General features: G+C 36.0%; 1 protein-coding gene across 3 annotated transcripts; it reads left to right on the plus strand.

Annotated features, from left to right (window-relative positions):
* Nucleotides 1–103: 103 nt before the first annotated feature.
* LOC149797763 (shiftless antiviral inhibitor of ribosomal frameshifting protein homolog) lies at nucleotides 104–23,060 on the plus strand. Of its 3 annotated transcripts, XM_089962704.1 has the most exons (7): nucleotides 117–204; nucleotides 5,388–5,434; nucleotides 6,428–6,565; nucleotides 8,367–8,467; nucleotides 16,227–16,501; nucleotides 20,660–20,754; nucleotides 22,814–23,060. In XM_089962704.1, the coding sequence occupies exons 1-6, from the start codon at nucleotides 153–155 to the stop codon at nucleotides 20,728–20,730; spliced, it is 684 nt and encodes a 227-aa protein (XP_089818830.1). In that variant the 5' UTR covers nucleotides 117–152; the 3' UTR covers nucleotides 20,731–20,754; nucleotides 22,814–23,060. The 3 variants fall into 3 exon arrangements, with proteins under 3 accessions (XP_089818829.1, XP_089818830.1, XP_089818828.1); XM_089962703.1 differs by lacking the exons at nucleotides 20,660–20,754; nucleotides 22,814–23,060 and adding an exon at nucleotides 20,146–20,648 and having other exon boundaries at nucleotides 104–204; nucleotides 5,391–5,434; XM_089962702.1 differs by lacking the exons at nucleotides 20,660–20,754; nucleotides 22,814–23,060 and adding an exon at nucleotides 20,146–20,648 and having other exon boundaries at nucleotides 118–204.
* The last annotated feature ends 375 nt before the right edge of the window (nucleotides 23,061–23,435 follow it).

The raw sequence follows: 23,435 nt of genomic DNA on the forward strand, positions 1-23,435 counted from the left end.
AACATCCCAGTATCTTTATTTGTATACATCACAGTGACGTTACAGATATATGCGTTATCAAACTGTGCCTTGGTGATTTCAATATACCACAACATATTTTCCGCAAATGTAATCTGTGTCATTGTGACAGATACAAATACGACGGTTTTATCATGTCTGGACCGAAGTCTGAAGTTTCGGCAGACAGGCGAGCGAATAAAAGAGGTAAGATATGTTAGAATCATACTAATGGTAATTTTAATTGAAGCAGAGCAAAATTCTTTATTAAAGGTAAACAGTCATTAACAAATTTAATTGTTGTTCTTCTTTTCTTAGGCTGCTTATTTTACCAATCTTTAAAGTTCATATCACGCATAATTCTTATAATCTGCCTCTCTGTGAGCCGGTCTATCTATCCATGTATCGATCTGTTTTTGTTCTGTGTCCGTACGTCTGTCCATATCTCGCTCTTGTCTGTCTATGTGTCTGTCTATTTATATTTCGGTCTGTTTTTCTCTGTCTATCCATCTGTCAGTCCATTTCTGACTCGTTTCGTCTGCCTTTCTGTATATCTGTATGTTTCTATACATATCTAGCTCCCTTTCTCGTAGCTAGTTAGCTAACCGTCTGTATGTCTGTCTGTCAGCATAATATTCAGCGTATATCCATGTATCCTATGAAAATACTGAACGTCGAACACACGTTACAACCAAAGTTGAGAAAACGAATAAGTGCGCACTCGAGTTACAAACAACGGAAAGTTGGATGACAGGGCTTATGATCTGATTGGAAAGCATGTATCTTGGTTTGAAAAACCGCTATTGTGGTCTAGTGGTTACAGCATCAGTCTCGGATGCAGGAGGTCGCGGGTTCCAACCCCGGCCGAGTCATACCAAAGACTTATAAAACTGGTACTAACAGCTGCCTCGTTAGGCACACAGCATTAAGAGGTTAGTGTTAGGACTGGTCGTCCTGGTGTCAGGATAATGTGACTAGGTGGGAAATAATGCTACCCCAATGATGAACATAACCTGCCTCAATGAAGACATCGTAGCGATATGACTGAATAATTATTAAAGCTACGTTAAAAATTCAAATCACACATACACACGGGTATCTTGGTTTGATAGTAAAATTAAATGAGAGTGAAGATTAGTTCTTGCTCCTTCAAAAACCTTTGATGGCTTATATTTGAAATCAGTGACATAGTCAAGTTGATTTCTCTTGGAATCTTCATTTGAAAACAGTTTCGCCTCTGATAAAATTAAATGGTCCAAGTTCAGTATGTCCATGAACTAGTTCAAAGGACTAAAACACAATGATTCTTGAACTGATTCCCTAACATCAATTAGCAACAAATGAACACCCTTATTCCAATCTTTTCCTGTATCAAAGCAATATGACCGAATCATATTCTTCAAAGTTTTATGAACTCTTTCTAAAGCATATTGACTATCAGGGTGATGGACAGAATAATTCAACTACTGGATGCCTAATTGTATTAAATTTGACCTTACTTAGATAGAATTAGCTATAGCCCATTACAAATTTACACCAAATCAGATGACACCTAAGATTCATCTGCAACCTTTTGTTGCATTTGAGGAACCATTTAGCCTTACAATTGGCAAAATGTGTCGGTCCCTTATCTAAGACCAAGTCAGGCAAACAATACATGTTGACCATAATTTGTGCGCTCACAAGATTTCGGAACAATTTCTTTGAGGAATATTAATACTAAAACCATAATAAAAGCTTTGATATTTTTTTTACACTTGTTGGCCCTCCAAAATCTGTCCAGTCTGACCAAGGGTCAAATTTCACATCTGGAATTTTCTAACAAGTTCTGCATGAAATAAACATCCGGCAGTTTAAATTTTCTGCATAGTACCATGAATGTCAAGGGGCTTTAGAGATAATGATATTTGGTCATAATGCTTTGATACATATCATAAAGATATGAGGTGGGCAGGGGTGACTCTCCTGGAGGCAATCACATAAGGAATTTCATAAAGATATGAGGTGGGCAGGGATGACTCCCCTGGAGGTAGTCACATAATGAATTTCATAAAGATATGAGGTGGGCAGGGGTGACTCTCCTGGAGGTAATCACATAAGGAATTTCATAAAGATATGAGGTGGGCAGGGGTGACTCTTCTGGAGGTAGTCACATAAGGAATTTCATAAAGATATAAGGTTGTCAGGGGTGACTCTCCTGGAGGTAATCACATAAGGATCAGATACGCCATGCCAATGTCCTTATTTGGATTCTCCATTCTGATAAGTTTGAAAACGTAAACATGGTGACAGATTTATTTTGATTACACCTGGCTTCAAATGTGAGGGAACATTCTAAATCCCGGCTGTAACCAGTAGCTCCTGGGTCCTACCTTAATGAAAACCTCTCCTGGAGAAGGGTATAATAAAATGGCTTAAACCTCGTGAAACATGACTCCTACCAAGGTAATTTGTTTCTGTTTTTCTGGTTCTCTAACTGCAGGATATTGAAGTACGTATATAGTATTCGCACTACACGTTATCATTTTAGCAGCATGAGTAATTGTAATACAACTGAATTAGAAACTTCACCTTTTGTCAGTCAGATATAAAAGATTCATAATACAATGGTATCTTTCAAATCAAATCTCAAGTTCATCAGTGTCAAAGATCATGAAGCGAACAATAGTTATATTTCACTGCTTTGGGTCAAAATTTGAGATGTACCAGCCTTGAAAAAAATTATTTATATATACTTTATGAAACATTTCTCTAATTTTTTTGTTGAATAAGTTTGTATCCAGTGGGATACCAAGGTGGTGTTTATCGTTATGTTTTGCAATTTTGTCAAAGCTTTTCGTTGTGATAAGCAGCTCAGGTTTCCCCATATGTCGGTTAACACAAATGTAGCGAAATGCACTCTTAAAAGATACTTGATATGGGTCTGTATGTATCTTATTGTGAGCACAGCAAGAAAACATACGTAATGTATTATTTGGTGTTTTTAAATTAAGTATTTCTGACAATAAGGGGTAGGGAGGATTATCGAATGTTAGATAAGGTAGAACTCAAACCTCTGATATAATTGGTCATAGAATGAAAGTGTGACTGTATAGATATATATATTTTATCTACATGTTTCTCGTTCGTTAGTACATTTTTGCGTACATTCGTATAAGCGGTTACACATTTTTCCTAGTTCTTTTTATATGTTTATGGGGATTTCCATACTGATCGTGTTTGTTAAAGTAATATCCGGCATTCAGTTGACACCGTCTTATGTGAAATATCTCTAATTTTGCTAATTATGTGCTGTTTTATCTTGGTGATGTTCACGCTTTGGGGAAGGGTGATGGTGGTCCGACGCTAGGTTTGGTTTGATTATTTGTTAAAGGCACATTATCACAAGAACATTATTAGGTGCCAAAGTATTTGCAATAAAGTACCTTGCCAGGGGAAAAAAGTACCTTGCCGATTGGGATACCACATCAGCCGAAAATGTTCATCCAACGGTAGCAATCGAACCCGTAAACTTTGTAAGGTTACAAGTCAGACCTCTGAGCAACCGCTGATCATAATCATATAATCAAAGAAGGATAATCGTTGCCGTTCTCTTTTACTGAGTTGATTTGCCCTTTCTGTGAAGAACTTGAAGACATATACATGCTGGAGTTTAATTAGTGGGTGACTTCAAGGGTGAAAGGATACATCCTCAACTCCAGCAGATGTTGAAACCTGTTTAGTGCTACCTTAAAACTGCAACAAGAGAAATATTTCGTTGCCTTGTCAGTATGCGTTTAATATTATGATGCAATAATGTGGAGATTTTATTACAGATTTTACAAACAAACAATAACAACATTGAAATCTAATTATACAAGCTTCGGGAACCATATTGTATTGTAATGAAAACGTTCAAATTTTGAAGAATAAAACAAGACATAGTCATTTTCAATTTTTAATCTATCACCAATTTCTCATTAACATCGACATCGAATGAATTTTTCATGGAAACTATTTGGATTTTATTTTGTTTTGGGGTTTTCTTCATTTTTTAAAATCATTTAATTTAATATCTGAGCTTGGAATTGCGATTCGTTTTCGCTTCTAGTCATACTGGAGCAATATATGCATAAAAATGTCTTTCTTCTTTTTGTTGTTTGGGTTTCCCAGTTTTACTGTTTTATGGAGTATTTAAAAATAAGACTTTGGAAATCAAAACCTGTTTATTTATGCCATAACGTTCGTGACGAATTGTTCATGTCCATGGACAATTTATATTTGTCACAAATAGGATGCAAATAGTTTTTTTTTAAAAATACTAACCTACTAGAAAAGAAATCAGTTCAATATACATGATCGATGTTGAATTAGAATGCAAACATATAAGCATCAGTTTCTGAATTCCAAAAGGAAAAGTAATGGCTCCATTTGTCTTGTAATTAGCTACTATGTTGACAGTAACTGAACATGTTTTAAAGTGCTCTGATTTAAACTTAAAGACAAATGGCAATATTTGCACTAGAGCTCAAAAACGTTCTCCAGGTATGACTTGGTTACTATCTTCCTATGATGTAATCACTGGCATTCAACCAATAAAAAGACTCTATCTCATTCGAATTATTGACCCAATTTTTATCAGTTTCGACCTTTAACTTAGATAGCAAACATAATCCTTCTAGTCTACGCTTTCGCTTTCGAACTAAATATGTATTATTAATAATAATATGTAACTTATTCTCAAGGTTTATGCGATTAATTTTAATATATTCTGTGATAACGGAATTCGAGAGTTGTAAGTTCAGGCAAAGGGAAAACCTGAGTGAACTAAGCGTGTTGACCTGCCGGAAACGATAGTCTCCCCCCGGTCAATGTACTGGACAGATACGTCATCTATACAGTTGTCACTCTCATAACTTGAATGGTGATATAAATATTTATGTAATTTTAGATCTGACAGAATGACATGCTAGAGAGTTCTAGAATCTGAAAATAATCTGACGCGAAATTTCCTACATTTTCCATCTTACCCAATCTAATTTGAACATTGTCGATGAATGATTCATCCATACTTCTCCGTCCCTTTATCAGTTTTCAGCAGATCAACCCTAAACAGGTAGATACACTGAGACATCATCTAACTCAACGGTACAATTGAGATTATAAAATACATTTTTACAAATACAATCTAATGATTATACTTCGTCATGATGGAATAACAATTTAATTTCTTCTTCTTCTTTTTCTTCTTCTTCTTCTTCTTCTTCTTCTTCTTCTTCTTCTTCCTCTTATTATTATTATTAGTAGTAGTAGTAGTAGTAGTAGTAGTAGTAGTAGTAATATTACATGCTATTTAATAATTAGTACATATTATTATTACAGACTTATTAATTATAACTTTTTTCTACTAGTAGCTGACCATAGTGACCTGCGGGAGATGCTTCGTAGGAATGATAAGGTGATTTAACCCATTTATATTCATCACGGATCTACTTGTATTTTGAGAATTACATTTTTTCTATATCATTTACAGAATTTTAATATATGTACCTCTTACAGACTTTTAATATATGTACCATTTACAGACTTTTAATACATGTACCACTTACGGACTTTTAATATATGTATCATTTACGGACTTTTAATATATGTACCATTTATAGACTTTTAATATATGTACCTTTTATTTTGTTGTCCTGCTTCTGTTTATTTGAAAGGTTTTATCTTCCCAAAGGTGTTTTTGGCTTGTTTCTCTTGCAGTGTGTTAGCTTTATATTGGCATAACCTTTTAATTAACACTACATTGCTAGCATTGCGCTGACGTGACGTTAAAACCCATACATACATACATCCATACATCCATCCATCCATTCCATCCATCCATCCATCCATCCATCCATGCATACATACATACATACATACATACATACATACATACATACATACATGCATACATTTTTTATCAAGTATACGGTATAAACGCACATGCACAAATACACCACCTGACTAATTTCGTAAGCTCGTACAACCTAGCACGATAAAGTAAAGTTCGAGCATACTGCAAATTACAGTAGTCCCATAACTGCTCTTATCACAAGCTAGATGAGTCAGCAAAAATTGCAGTTTTCTTTACTTACACTCGTACACTAATGCGACTTCTGAACATATACAAATTCAAATTGTTTTAACCTAACCTTTTGTCATCCAATTTTCACGAAAATGTCTGTATATACCTGGAATTCATATTAATTAATGAGCTAATTGTGAAAATTAAATCTCTTAAAATTGCAAGACTCTATATGCTAAGGTGTAGCCTAGGTCGCGCTATCTCCGCGTTGGAAATAGATCAATTCCTCGATTATATAATATAAATCTAATATTGGTATCATTTTTTTGTATTAAAAAATAACATAATCGTAAACGGACAATATTTCTATTCATCTCGGTCTAGGATGAGATCGAAACAATTCAAAAGGATGAAATTATCCAAGATCTCCTTAGAAAGCAAAGCCCAGGATTCGAAACCAGACAATTTGCATGTGAGCCATGCGATCATATGTGGTGGCGAGAAGTTCCAGCAAGAAAAACGGTATGTAGGGTTTTATCCTTATATTCGTTAGAAATAAACATTGGAAATATTGTGATTCGCCCCACCTGTCTGTTACTCGTTCACTCAATTTCGCCCACTCCCCTGCCCGTCCTCTTTTCACCCACCTGGGTCTAAGAAAGGGATCAAATGATAAATTAGGGTGATATTTTTCACTCTTAAACAACTTCATTTATGTACTCACAGAGGTAACAAATAGCATGTCAATAAAGGATTTGGGTAATAGTTCAGCCTTTTTCGCTGCCAAGGGTGAATGAGGGATCGAGACGGGGTGTCATCAGAAGTCTATAATACTACTGTTTCAAGAAAGGTTATGTGCGATAAAAAGGGAGATTTGCAAAGTCGAGCTATCGAGATGAATCAGAGAATTATTCCGAAAAGATAATAGAAAAGCATATGAAGTAAATATGTACTAGTTAAAGTATTACTTTTCAAATTAAGGATGCCATTTATGAATCACTTTCAGAATTCGTGTTTTGTATATCTATATTTTTGAAGGTCTTGGTAGATGATTGTGTCTATTTTATATGTAGTTTTTATTCATAAATTTTAATAATCATCTATTGTCAATATATTAGTTATATTTTGTACACGGATATACAATTCTATTTTAAGATATTTAAAGAGTACATTGCGTAAGATGTATCAATAGTTGTTGACATTGATGTAGCTATAACAACGCGCTCAGTGGAATACTGCCTTCTCATTGGCCAACTGAAAATAAACTATAAATAATGCAGGACGTCATTCTTTTTTAAACATTAAGAGGAAAGCATTACATTCAGCGGGATTTCACTTACATATTAAGCGGGCACGATCATGGCCATGTCGAACAGTAGCGTGAGAAAATGGTCTGGAAGTCGTTAAAGATATGATAGTAGCCAAATTCTGGATAGCTATACTAAGTCGAATGCCTGAACTAAACATCGGTACCAAATTTATTACGCTACGCGAAATATAGCTTGAAATATCAGCGCTGGTTCTAATTGGGTCGCGCGAGAAATGAGAGAAGCATCTTCCCTTGTATTATTTTATACTATATGTATTACTGATAGCTAAACTGTAAGCAGCGATACGGGCCCCTGTATATAAAAGTATAGTGAATTTACGCAAAGGGGTGGGGGTTTACGTGCTGTGCCGGAGAATGAGTTTAATCATCTAAATTTCGATTCTGGAGCAAAATTGGTACATAATAAAAAGAATCTTTTTCATACGTTAATTCCGGATATATTTCATCTTGTGGTACCAAAAACGATATATTTAATTCGTGTCGTCGCCACTCGTTAAAATATCACGTATTTGGTACCCCACGATTAAATTTATGTAATAGTTCGACTGAATCAAATCATGGTCTTACAGACCCCGGATGCTACTCACCTTCTCTTTTGATTAGATGCTCGGAATCAAAATTTTCTAAAATATAATGGTCGAAACACCAGGAATCCCTTGTACTGGATGACCTCGTAGATTTAACAGGACAGAAGAAGGCATAGCTGTAACAGTTGGTGAGATCTGAAATTATGAATCCCTCACAAGAAAGTCACAAATGACTGTACCAAGGGCTGGGGTCAACTTGGATGTTCAACTAGTGGCCTTGCACACGTCGACCACCATCATGCGTGTAGAACATTTAATACGTCCTTTGGTACTTTCCGAACAGTAACAACATAATTTTTTATATTAAACAAAATACTAAATATTGGCGCATAATGACAATTTCATTATTATATAATAAGTGATATTTTTTATGGTTTATCATACTGACTTTCATTTCCTGAAATAGGTATCCAAATACATGAACTGCTGGACGAGATACGAAGCTATCCCCAGAAGTAAAGAATGGGGATGGGCTATTTTTGAGTGTGACTGCAGCAGGAAATTTGGGTATGCAAAGAAAAACAACGGTTAACTGAGAAACAACATAAAAAATACTAAAAATTTAAGACATAAACATACAACTACTTAAAAAAATATAACACTACTTAAAACAATATAACACTACTTAAAACAACACAAAACTAAATAAATTGCTCGCAAAACAACATCAATTATGTTGTTAACTCACCCATGGATATTGTACGAGTTTGCCGTGCGTGCAGTGCCAGCGATTTTTATGTAACCAATTAAAATTATGAGTTCTATCTTTATCTTTGTCGAGTATTTTAGATAATTAATTCGTACTTTCTAGTTCAAAAGGATTGAATTTCTAACTCTGCCACAAATGCATGCACACTTCATACCCATGCATACATACCTCTGAATACCAGAATTTTCTTCCCATTTAGACTGGGGGATGGTCGAGTGATCTAAGGCGCTCGCCTTTAAAGATCACATGACATATCACTTCTGTTCGCGTGGCTTCGAGACTCGGGTTCAGCCAATGTTTGTATGTGAGAAAGTTTGCCGGTATCTTCCCGTGTGGTGTTGGTTCTTCCTTTGTTTTCTTGGTTCTTCCTCCACCAAATACTAGCTGGCATGTAGCCTATCATGTGCTGACAATGTCGTTAAACTCATACCAAGCAAACCAACAAAATTAGACGTATCCACCAGTGGTACACGCCTTCATACTACGGTACTCCTTCAGATGACGTATGTGCACTATGAACTTTTGCAGACAGTAGTTAGACTATCAAGGTCTCGTTCTCTTCTTATATACCCAGCTCGTGACTGCCTATGCAAATGCATTGTGTAGGTTGATCCAGTAAATTTTCAACTTACGTCATCACGCACTTAATGGATGCATTTATCTGCAATAAGTTTGTTGTCATGCATCATGACGTCACTGCTGGTCTGTCATAACTCAGTTTATCAAATAGTAATTATAGTTTTCCTATAGTATGTGCAGTTTTATATTGTTTATATTACCACACGTTAAAATAGTACTTTATATGATTCCGATTGGTCCAAATAACCTCATGAAATTATTGCGCAGTATTCTCTTAATTGATCGTGGGAAAACTTTTTTAACTCCGCCTTCTGGACTTTTTGTTTTCAATAAATATTTTTGGCCGCCATTTTTAACAGACTCGCGAAAACGAATTGTGGAAAAATGGTTTCTCCTGTTTCAATATGGCTAATTTACCCCCAATAGGGGTTTGTTAAGTCGTGCATAGCATATCATAACATGAAAAATGGCTAAAACCACAAGACAAAAACAATAACAAGCAAAATTATGGGTATTCCTTTTATGGGGTAAGGGTTGAAGGAGGCGGTATATCTGTAACATGTAATCCACCCTATATACAAGCGTGGTTTAAATATTAACTTATAGAAATAAATAAACTCACCTCTACTCACAGAATAATGTGGACATTTAACCGGTCTCCAAACTGTCAGAAGACTGAATATTTACGCGGTAAAAATAAGATGCAATTCCGACTCAAATTGAAATTTATTTACATATTCTGTAGTCTATTGTTCCAAATCAAAGACTGCAAATATCCCGTCACAAATACATTATAGTAAGCATGTGAATTTCTACATCCAGTAAACATTCTTTCACATCGCAATATCAATATAATGTTTAGTTGTTAAAGTAACACTTTATGGTTATGTAAATCATGGATTGTCAACTGTACGGATAGTGCATCAAACAATGCGACATGAGACACATTGGACATTCTGTGTTGAAAAATGATTTTGTCAGTGTAAAATGTTATGTTTGTTCGGAAAGATGCTGGTTCTTTGATTTATAGTTGTAAGAAAAGTATAATCTACTTTTAAACGTCAATACAAGTTCAGCTTTGGTTGGGACTATTTTTTACTAACAACAAATGAAAAGTGCAACGTCTGTCACATTTCCATCTAAATAATTTCCACTGAAATAAACACTATTTGATAAAAAGAATCTCAAATGGGTAATGATTTAATATTAAATATATGAAACTCGTTGAATAACGTCCAGTTTTTGCTCGCTAAGTTTCGCAAAAGCAGGACATCATTCAACTTGTTTCACAAATTTGATAGTAAATCATTACCCATTTGAGATACTTTATTTATCACATAGTCGGTATACTTTGTCTACAGTGTGTGGAGTTTTCATATTATTTATATTTTAATATGTGAACATCATGTGATTCGGATTGGTCTAAATAAGCCCATGAAATTATTAGGCAGTATTCTCTTTACTGATTTGCTTCGATCGTGTGAAAACGTTTTTTGAAACCCCGCATTCTGGAATATTTTGTTTTCAATGAACATTTTGGCGGCCGTTTTTTCACCCCGACTTGCAAAAGGAACTTGAGGAAAAATTATCTCGTTTGTCTGAATCTGGACAATTTAGTCTCGCATGAGTTCTATAACAATATCATCATAAGAAAAATGGCGTAAAAACTCCAACACAACAACAACAACATGTAAAACTAAGAGTATTGCTCAGTTTATAATGGGTGTGAAGGGTGAGGGTGGAGGTGGGCAGTAAACCTGTAGTATAGAATCCACCCTATATACAAGCGTAGCTTAAATGTTAACTTACAAAAGTAAATAAAATCACCTCTGTTCACAGAATAATGTGGACATCAATCGGTCTCCAAACTGACAGACGTCTATCCAACCGCTGCATATTTAAGCGGTAAATATATGATGCAATTCCAACTCAAAAGAAAATTTGTTTACATATTCTGTAGTCTGCTGTTCCAAGTCAAGTACTGCAAATATCCGGTCGCAAATACATTACAGTAAATATGGGAATATCTGAATCCAGTAAACCTTCTTTCACGAAAATTGCAACAATGTAATGGTTAGTTGTGAAAGTGACAGGTTAGGTTACGTAAACATGGATCGTCTACTGCACTCTAATGGGGTAATTCATCAAACAATGCGACATCACGCGCATTGGACGTTCTGTGCTGAAAAATGATTTTGTCTGTGTAAAATGTTGTGCTTATTAGGCAGGACGCTTTGTCTTTGACTTATAGTTTGTAAGAAAACTACAATCTACATTTAAACGTCAATACTAGTTCAACTTTGTTTGGGACTATTTTTACGCACAACAAATGAAAGTTACATCGTCTATCAGAATGAAAGAAATTATTCTTTCTTCTTTCTATTTAAATAGTTTCCACTGAAATCAAAACCATGTGATAAAAGGAATCGTCAAGGCTCGCAAACGCTAGATATTATTCAACTCGTTTCATAAATTCAATATTAAATCATTACCCATTTGAGATCCTCCATATATATTACGAACAATCACATCACGACATATTATCTATTTTTACGCGATTCAGACTGAAAACAAGTAGAAAAAAATATCTCTCTAAATATATTTGTGTTCACTTCAATTTGGTAAAATCAATTTACATTCTGTCTATTATTTAATAGGGGTGGATATTAAAAAGAAATCACGGTATTAACACTATTGGATAGTGTAGTCTCAACCAAAGAACATGAGGATCGTATATTCCAAGTAAAACCACGATAATTTATCAATGTCAAGTGTGCCGGCATAGCGTGAAGCAGTGGCGTCACGGAGGGGGGGGGGTACGGACCGCACCGGGTGACACCATGAGAGGTTGTGGCACCAAAATGACTGTCTAAAAAATGTTTGAATTTCTGTTCAGGAAGGAGGTCCATGGGGTGACATCATGAGTTACCGCACTGGATGACACCAACCCTAGTGATGCCACTGGCAACAAGCAGTCGTAGTTCATCCTTCTGATAGTTCAAACTCCGCCGACTGTTCTAAATCGATCCTTTCCTCTCAAATTCATATCCGCTTTAAAAGTAAATTTTCCTGAGTTCTTGTCACTGTAAGCTACATTTTATGTATTTTTGAAAGACAATAGTACTGAACTGGTCAGATTATATTTCTAAAGGTGGGGGGATTAAACATGTTAATACTACTAAATTCAGTGTATTTTTGCTCGCAGAAAGGCACGAGACATTCAAGATGAACGATTTGAGAGTTAGCCAATATTATTTGCAGGTGGCGCTCTCGCTTTTTTCGAAAGGTCACTGCCAGTAAATAATTTCTTCTGCAAAACTCCTTCAAAACACTCTTTGATGTAAATTTCCATTTTGTATTTGTTTGCTTGGTTTCTTTTGTCATAATTTGCGAACAATATCGAAACGTAGGACACTCGTACTGCCTCATCAGCCATATCGCGCTAGTTCATTATGATATAGGCCTTTTCGGAAAGTATGGTTCTCCCCTTAAATTAGAAGTCTTCGGTCCACTCAGTGCGCATGCTCACTTTGGCACCACAACTTCCGGGTTCTATTGCTACTTCTAATCTGTCACGTTCTGATCAGATTCGGTTGTTAAACAGGAAATCAAATTCAAGCAAGTCTACCACGTGGAGTTTCTAAAATTTACTGTTTTATTAATTATATCAGTAGATACTATTTCTCCGTAAGATCCGAATAGGTATGTCTGGATTTAGATTTATTTTCTTCCATATGTTTACAAAATAAAGACTGAATAATGTAAAACACCTTGTCCGCTGAAATTTCCTTTGATATGAAGACCCCTTGAAATAATTGTTGGTCTTCACGTTTTGTTATGATATTGAGTCTTCTCGCAAAGATCAGAGCAATGCAGGTGAAGAAGTTATGATGTAGGTAGAACCATGTATACGCGGCTTAGATACTGTGACTTAGCTGTTCATAATCAAAAGATCCACCTCCACCCCACCTCCAAAAAAAGAAAACAGAGAAAGCATTGCAAGTAACATAGGATTTTGGTCGATTTTGCAGAGGTGTATTCTATTTCTCCAATTCACATTTCGCGTAACACCAATCACAATAAAGTATTGTTTAAACAAAATGTAGAACTAATGAACAGAACAGAGCAAGAATTAATGAAAATATCGTACTCGGGCCATGCATACAAGGCATGCGAGTGAAGTACTGTCGAGGTTATATTATATACGAATTCATGGGCGCCCGCAAGAGTTTTTGCAGGGGGGGGGGGGGGGTAGGACATTTTTTTTGGGGGGGGGAGTCAATCACGGCCGAGAGAGTATAGGAAGCAGCCTGAAACTAAAGCTACTATTTACTAAGCATTTTGAACAGAATCTTGTGACATATTTTCAGCTTCATTTACGTGATTAAACTTGTCGGAATTTATATATATGTTTGCAGTATGATTCCCAGGAGGGGTCACGTGACCCCACTTGACCTATGCTGCGGTCGCCCATGTACGAAGCCATTATGGTGTGATATAAGGAAAAGGGAGAAGTAAGAAATGCTACGAAACAGACGAGAGAGAGAGAGAGAGAGAGAGGATTATCTCGATATTACAAGTCAAGGAAGTTGCTAAAGAAAAGTGATCAATGATTTAAATGAAAACGTTTTTATGTCTCACTTAATACGTAAAAGTGTCGCAAACGGTTGGAATGTGAAATCAGCATAGGTGGCTATCCATTCTTCTATTCCGTTTCTAATTCGTTCATAATTTTGTAACTAATATGCTTAAATTTGTCACTAGTATTTTGTTCTTATTTTTATTAAATGCTGATATTTCAAAATATTTGGTAGTGTGTGTGTTTCTATTTCTTAATCAAATTCAATCTAGCCTTCTTGGAGATTTCACACTTCAAGAGGTAATGGAACTCGTCACCCAAACATTATTTTCACATTTGATATATTTTCTTTCTTCATATGAAATGTTATTGCATTGACAAGATTCAGCAAATAACTTATGGTTTGACATCCTTAATTGCATGACGGTGAGGTACAATTTGGGGGGGGGGGGGAATTGCTTTTAAATATCCTTCCAATTCCAATCAGTTTTCACAAAATTTATTAATTTTATTATTTATGTTATTTGACCGTACATTAATATCATCCTACATTTTGAAGATTTGTTTTTACATGCGTTATCAAAGATTCCTTGATTCCACGAAAGCATTCATTGATTTCATAGTCCCCGGAAGTTGTTGATTCCACGACCGCATTCATTGATTTCATAGTCCCCGGAAGTTGTTGTCGGCACTGAAGAGCTTCCCTCTCAAGCTTCCAAAAAGGCCTATATCCATAATTTATTTTCAATAATGAATATTTACCAAAGTTTCCAAGTCTCATTCGAGTGTATCTGGTTTTTACACTCAGTGTCTCAATGATGGTTGGCTATAACATTGACACGAACAAAACCGATTACATGACGTGCTTTACAGCATGTTTCCCCATAATTCTGCAAATCGTTTGACTGCCATGTATTCATTTTGTACCAAAAACGGACACGCATCGACCACTTTGACACAAATTTATTCTACCATCTCTAAAGTGCATTGTATGTTGACCACTATATGTTTCCTGTCCCCTACCCACCAAAAATGTAATTTTGCAGGCACTTCTGGAGCGGTGTTCATCTTTCCGTACTTTCGGTCACATAGAGAATTCCTTTCACCACAGGAGTCTGACGTTTTATCAATAAAGTACGATGAAATCTCTGACAACACGAAATCATCGTATCGGTACGATAAATTAACACAAGGAGTGCAAGCGTGACCCCCAGCCTCCGCTCAATTCGACTTTTGTCACGTGTCTTTTATCGCTTCAGAATCGCCAAAAGACTGAAAAACAACACATATCCATTCAAAATTACAGTAACCTACCAACGCATAACTCTCAGACGACCATCGCATGAATCTATTCCGGCGAATTAACCTTTATTTTCACCATTACGGTCACAAAGTCTTTCTACAGAACACCATTAGGCGGATGTAGCATATTTCACCAGATTATATCCTGCAGTAAATAAGCGGTAGGATCTACTACTCGAACTGATCACGGAGCAGAGTCTGTGTTATCTTTTAATATTACCGATTCGTGCTGTCAGAGATTTCTTCGTACTTTATTGATAAAACGTCAGACTCCAGTGGTTTCGCACAGCATCGCAGATGATATTCACGTCTGTAGCTTGCTAAATTTTCCGGTTAATGTCATTAACTGTAACTTATTCTTTTAGCGCACGAAGTATTTTCAACATCGTTCATTTCCGATCGAGCGTAACACGTCTCATTAAATACCTGCTATAACATGGCGGTCTATTTATACCAAACTTTTCGATGCCACCATGACCTGTGGAAGAGTCGATTTGTTTAAAAAGGAATGAACAGCTTTCCAATTCGGTCATAATGTAGTTCCCTCCCCATTAAATTTTTTTGCAGTATCAAAAATGGACTCTTCCAGAACTCTGGACGAACATGGCGGATTACATAAACAGAGAAGAGTTTTTATCAGCTTGTATTGAATAAACGGTGTTGCGTTGTAAGTCAATATGCATTATGTTTAAATCTTTCGTGCGCGTAAAGAATTCGGTAATTTAAGTGACATTTGGAGATACTGACGTGAAAATTCAAAGAGAAACAGACTCGGATATCATTCGCGATGCTGTGCAGAACGAGTTATAGTTTGCAGTCTCACCAGCACCGTCTGCAGTTGTCAGCGGAAACACAGAAGACGACTGAAAACGCGTTGATAGAACATGCATGTGTTGGTCTAGCATGATGCCCGTCTTTCCTAAGGAACATCTTGAGATGACAGTATACCAGGCTAGCGATGGTTTTGTTAAACATCGGTACCAGGGTCTTATTTTCTTTCAGCGACAAGTATCAATGTGTCGAGGAGTAGACAAAGGTGATCTGAATAAGCTGTAAGTACATGTGTAAGTATGGTTTGTATGCTTCTCTGTTTTCAGTGGCTATGGTCAAATGAATGTGACACAAAGTGAATGCTACATGAATAAAGGCGGATGTGGAAGAATGGCATTTCCTGCACGCATAATCCCACCAAACAGACATCGCAGGAGACCACTGTCACGGACTCGACATAGTTGTAACGCCCCAGACTGTCCTGCTTATCGTCAGTTTGGCAGTCGGTGTGACCCGCTTAGAGGATGCCTGGATTACGGCAGCAGACAAAACTACGGATATCACCCATATCGTGTCACATCACGAAGGATGCATCGACGGGGTGGGCAGAGGGTTTAGAAAATAAATTTATTTCAACTATATGCACATATTTCTAAAATTACAACCGATTATCGACATCAACTCTTGTCAGGTAATCAGTAATCTGACAGAGACTAATTTTTACCAAATATTATTAAAGTATCGGATATCAAAATATCTGACTTGACAACATTAAGTAGATATCATCGATTATCATCAATAGTTTTTTCAACCGATAATCGATTTAAGGAATTATCTAGCGATCCCAGCCGTGGATGCGTGTTACATATATTCTACTTCAGCACGGTCACTCATCTTTCGGTTATTCCAGTTATTATCATAGACAGATTGTGGTAAGATACAATGACATTTTTGCTTTATGAGGTTTATAGAAATCAAAGCGAATATAATGTACCGTTTGCTTTAAATTTGGTGAAACCTTGGAAATTCAGTCGTGGAAAATCTCTCAATAGTTTTTTAAAATATTGTTTGGTTGTGATCTTTTGATTTTTTTTAATAACGTTATATAGGTGAATGAAAATTGTGAAACGGTGAAATGACAACGTACAAAGGAAGGAAAGACAAAAAAGCTCATCTAGCTGGACTTTCACCCGTCAAAAAGCATACGAGGGCAAAAAGACTCTAAGGAAATAATAATATCACCTCTCACTAAAATTGTGCTGCTAAGTAAAGGATTATAAATAAGACAGAACTGAAACAATTGTTATCTGATTAACTGGAAAATCAAATCAATCATCTGCGTTCGTGTATCTTACGACCGTAAAGTCGCTCTCACTCACACACACACACACACACACGCCCACGTATCCTTATCCTTTTCGAGTGTTTGTGTGTGTGTGTGTGAACAGGTCAAGACCAGAACCTTCCTAAACCAAAACATTTGGACGCTCCCAAATATTTCCATCTTCAATTTTCATTAAAAAATTATGAAAACCTCTCACCCGTTTAAACCAGTAATGAGGTCGGCCCGAGGTCTGGAAATAGCGTGGCTTGAAGCACAACAAAGCCCAGCAGAAACGCTGACATAGATTACGACCAGAGAAAACTATAGGATAAGCAGTTGTCTTTGAGTCTGATTAAAATCGAATATCCGCTGTTATACATGAAGATCTGACAGCGACCACTTATGGTTCATATTCTGGTAATGTGTGTTATTGCTATAATCGCTTATTTTATGAACCAATCAGATGGAGTCTTATATCTTTGCTTTTAGAGACAGAGCACTGTGAATGAAGAGCATGAATGTGTACCGAACGCTTTGTGTCACTTTCAGATTTTTAAAGGTGCATTTCCATGGTTAAAGCAAAGATCGCCAAAACATGACCCTTGAGCAATCGTCGTCAGATCTTCACGTAGGACAGCGGAGATCTGATTTTAATCAGACTGAGTGGTCTTTAGAACAGGCTGAATGGCACGTACAAAGCAAATAGCAATAAAGTCCACCGGACCCAAATTGTACCATCGGAAGTATAAAAGTAAAATAGAGGACCTCTACAACAAGAGGAATTCGAATCATAGAATAGGATACACAAAATTATTACAATTTCAATAGAAGAAGAAGAAATAAAAACAGAAACTTGTACTCATAACGACTGAACTGAATTCACGGACTGCACTTGCAAAAATAACAATGTCATAACATAGAGAAGTAACCGAGCTGGAAAAAATACTTCGATACGAGGAGAATTGAGACAGAGGATGGCTTTTTTTTTAGAATGTACATACAAGGCAGGAACACAAGAAATAAGTATGAGAGAGATGGAGTTAGAGAAAAGACCTAGCATGGCAAGAGTGCTGACAACCCCGAGACTGATTGACAAGAACTTCATTGACCTCGCGGATTCATTGAATAGGAAAGGAGATGAAGCATTTATCCTGAGACATAAAGGGAATACTCCAATACTTCCATTTGGAAAACTGGATTGTGGAGGGCTGAATCTTGACATAAAGAGGCAGCACCCTTTCTGCGGAAGATAAAATACGAACTGCTGAATCACACACATCTGACATCCCGCTTGAAATACCATTGGATGCTACAGTACAAAGATTCGAGAAAAAGTTTAAACTCAAAGTCACCAAAGCAAGATTGGACACACACTCTGGATTTCTGGAGTTAGAATCCTTGAAATAGACAAGGAAACAATCAGGACAATGAAGAAAGTGACTTCTGGTGAGAACATTGTATAAGGGCTGTATTTATCATAGGAGGTGCAAGAAGTGTGGAAATGTAAGACTTTCACACCAAAAATGTCCAACAACTAAAGAACTATCAGGAAAAACAATCCATAGCAGTGGAACCAGTACGAACTCCAAACAGAAAGGCACACAAGAAACACAAGAAGAGAAGGTACCAGTACCCAGACCACGGAATAAGAAACAACAAATACAACAAAGTGAGCTAAACAAAGAAATACAAAACCGACGACCCAACCCAAAAATCAGAAAACAAAAGGGAAAGAGAAACAAAGAGAGACACATGTACAAGAACAACAACAAACATATAGACAGAAAAGTGAACATTCGATAGAACAAAACAGTGAGCAGGCTGCAAGGATGGAAAGGGCAGAAAACTTACCACAGACAGAACAGGCACAAAAAAAATGAAAAAGAGAAAGAAGAAAGCTCGAAGATCCCTAAACAATATTTTTCAAAAGGACCAATCACAAACAACCTCCGAAGAAAGTGAAAGGAAAATCAGAGATGTATATAAACTGACATTTGACAAGGAGCTCGAAGAAGATGCAGAATACGAATTAGAAGACTTTAATTTTGAAATTTTAACAAAAGATCCAGATGGACAAAGAAGAAAAAACAATTAAGAAAAGATTCAAATGGACAAAAACGACCCTTACCTTTACCCATAAAAACCATGGAAAAAGTCCCGTGCTCTGACGGTAAAAGACAAATCATGAAAAATGGCTAATAATAGGAAATCAACATATGCCATAAAACTTATCCCGTGCACTGGCGGAATACAGAAACACTAACTGAAAAGTTATAGCATTTATCACACAAATAAGCCTTCGGGTCACTTGATTACAATATAAGCCTTCGGGTAACCATAACTTAAGGATGGGGAACGATTCGAATGGTGTGCAAAGATCAGACAGGACACACACATACACACACCAAAAAAAAAAAAAAAAAAAAAACAGGCTGATGACCTGTTATCTTGTGCAATCATTTATTTGTAACATATTGCAATACTTATGCAAACCGAAGGAGATTGTGTTTATTTGCCAATCATTTGACTAAGTCAGTTATTATATAACAAAATAATGTTAGTCAACGGGACTTTTAACTTGTAAATGTGCACAGAGATAAAGATGCATGTGTTAAATGAAAATTAGTGTATCACATAAATTATAAATATTAATAAAACAGTATCATTTTCTTAATAAATACGTGAAGCAGGCACTAATCAATACATATTAAGCTTTAGCTAACGGGACAAATGATTGCATGTAACTAACTGCATATCAGGTTATTTGCCTATCAGAATAGGTAAAATGTACGAACCTCAATAAACAGAAACTCCTTAAAATCGAAACCTGTGTAGGTGTTTGGAGAGAGAGACAGAGACAGAGGGGTGCATTTTATGATTCACGAACTGGAAACATGCATTTTGCAAACTTTCCATTACAGACCCCGTATGCATCCACCCTATTTCGAGACAAAATAAGCGTACGGTGATCGTTCCCAGTCTTGTACATCAAAGCACGGGTTCCACCGTGGACACGTTCCTTAAACAGGGGGACTTTAACACCTTCCACCCTAGTATTGATACCATCGGCGAGGAGGGGGACTCCGATGACGACGAGGGTCGATGAACTACCTGGACTCATCAGCTTCACAGCTCCAGATCGAAAACCATGTATTTTGTTGCATGCTATTGCTGTGGTTATTTTGTTGTATGCTATTGTTGTGGTTATTTTGTTGCATGCTATTGCTGTAGTTATTTTGTTGGAGATTTTGGTGTTTTTGTTTGTGTTGCTTTTGTTGTTATTGCTTTTCTTTTGCTTTTGTACTTTGTTTTTATGTGGTTTTGATTTTTTATGTCTTTGATTGTATTAGTAAGTGAATATGAATAAGTCTTTAAATTAAAACCATATGTCACATTTTACTACTTTTTTGATGACGTTTTAGATGTATCTTTCAGGTCTAATGCAGTGTATACGTCATTGTTCCGGGTTGAACGGGCCATTCATGGTGGAGAACATCTTATCCTAGAAAGTACTAAATTTACATTTTGAAGTAAATAACAAATATTAGTTTGTGCAAATCACAAAATCTGCTGATTAGCATATTGTACATTTTATATTTTTGAACAAGTTATTGTTAAGTCTACTGTTAAGGTAACAGAGCTGTAATTTGTTTTTATTTCCCTAATATTTTAAAATTTTATGAAAACTTTCACATGACACGAATAAAATCTAAAAACGTGTTTATCGAACAAGGATTCCGCGCCACAGTGGATACAACTAAAATAAAAACTCAAGCCTTTACAATTGTGGAACGAATGGACAAGGGTAAGATTGTATGACATACTTCTGTCGTGGTGTTACATACCGGAAAAAAATCCATTTGGAAGGCTATTAACAATATTTTGTGCACATTACTTTCCTGCAAAATTGCGATCATGCCACGTTAGTACATGAAAAATCCCAAATTTACGAAATAAAACAACTGACTGTCTGATAAATGACTGTTTAAATGCACATCGAAACATAAAGGTCAAGGGTTGTATTGTGTATAGATGATTGGAGTTAAGAGTCATGTCTAGAGACTACGACCTAATCTGGGCAGGATTCGGCCATTTCTTGACAATTTAAAAAGAGGATCATCCACTACATTAGCAGACCATCACGATATAACATATATCAAGACGCAAATCATTCTGAACACAGGATCCAGCAATATATATATATATATATATATATATATATATATATATATATATATATATATATATATATATATATATATATATATATATATATATATATATATATATATATATATATATATATATATATATGACTGCATTCAAATTATTGAATTCATGTCAGCCAATCAAGGTCGTCGTTCATATTCTTTTATTTTTCGACTAATATGCTGTTCATTGTTTCTTGACGTGAGATATTTTTATTTTAAAGGGAAAATCATTTTAATTACGAATTTTTATTTTAAAGGCTACATTTAAAATTTCTTCTCATACTTCAATTTTCTGTAATGTTATATTCTGGCTAAGCTTTCTCCCGATATCGCAGGAGGAATTGTCACAGATGTGTTACTAAGCAGATAAACAGCATTTGGAAAAGATATGGTTGCTGCTATCTTACTACAAGATATGATTGGTGGTTGCTATCCTACTACACAATATGATTGGTGGCTGCTATCTTACTGCAAGATATGACTGGATGCTGTCTTACTGATTCTCCCATAAGAAGTCAATTGTTGTTGTTAATATAGTCTGGTTTCCTGTTTCCTAAGCTCCCTGCGTTCCATCTCGCTATAATGTAAGGAACAAAGGAAGCAGAGAAACAAACTAGCTGTTATTAGACCTGGGAAATCTTCATTTATTGGCTATTCCTTCCTTGCAGAAATGGAGCTTTGAAATGCAACATTATGGGTTGGGAGGGTGGTTTTACAATTGCATACACGAAACAAGTCCTTAATTACAACGATTATTGCTGTAATAGTGGACATCATGAAGTAATTGGAAGCGTAAAGTTTGTGAATGTGCTCTTATATATGTTTTCACTTGTTATGTTATGTATCCAAACTGTTTGCCGGTCATTCCATCGACCGTCTTTGACTTGTGACGAACTATCAAAGTTGAGTAATACCTTTATTTAAACCAAAGCTTTTAATACTGGAGTGAGTTGTTGACTTTCATACTTAACATTTATATTCCACATAATATAGCTCCTAAAGAGATGGATGGCCTGGTATGTTTGAAAATAGACCCTAAAGTATTGGTATTGCGCTGCCTAATGTTGTATAGCACAGTATTACTTCCACCATATGCCATGCCTAATGTTGTATAGCACAGTATTACTTCCACCATATGCCATGCCTAATGTTGTATAGCACAGTATTACTTCCACCATATGCCATGATTAATAGCAGTGAATTAAACTAAATAGAAATTAATGTCCTAATTATATCAGTTTCTCTGTCGATAATAATTTATGTTTAAAAATTCCAAGACTTGTCTTATTCTTTCACATGTGCTATTTTTATTGTGATTTCGTAAATTTCTAACTTTAACTGCCCGTGATTTCATTCAGACATGATATTGCTTTTCCAGCACGCTAATCGGATTGGGTTGTACCGAACAAGTATTCTTCAATCCGTGAGGCCTACTTGGATTATGGAACTTGGATACCACCAGCTCCCTCCTCATCAGATATGCTTTTTGAATACGACGATCCAAGCTTGATAGGAATCTATCTGCTGCTGGATGCCTTTTTAACTTTCTAATATTTTTGCGATTTTCAAAGTGTCTGAGAAAATCCTCACGACCACTGATCCCACAATATATGCTTGTGACTCCAGTTACTGTCAAAGATAATTTATGCGATGGAGTCCGGGGGGGGGGGGGGGTCTTCCTTACCACATTTTCATCTTTTAAAGAACGCCAGTATTCAACCATCTGCTCTAAATTATTCTAATCAAATTTAACGTTATTGCAAAAATTGAGGATGTTAGAGAAAAAGAACAAAAACAAACAAGCAGCAAAACGACCATAGAAACCATCAGAGGAATTGAATCATCTTTCATTAAATACATAAGTATGCATTCTTCTAAATTTCAGGTTTATAGAAATGACTCCTTTGAACCACCCTTTTCTCACACTCCAGTCCCTGCAAATCTCTCTCTCTCTCTCTCTCTCTCTCTCTCTCTCTCTCTCTCTCTCTCTTTCTCTCTCT

The sequence above is a fragment of the Sinohyriopsis cumingii genome, chromosome 6, assembly GCF_028554795.1.
Source record: "Sinohyriopsis cumingii isolate HCF-2022 chromosome 6, ASM2855479v2, whole genome shotgun sequence".
Classification (NCBI taxonomy): Eukaryota; Metazoa; Mollusca; class Bivalvia; order Unionida; family Unionidae; genus Sinohyriopsis; species Sinohyriopsis cumingii.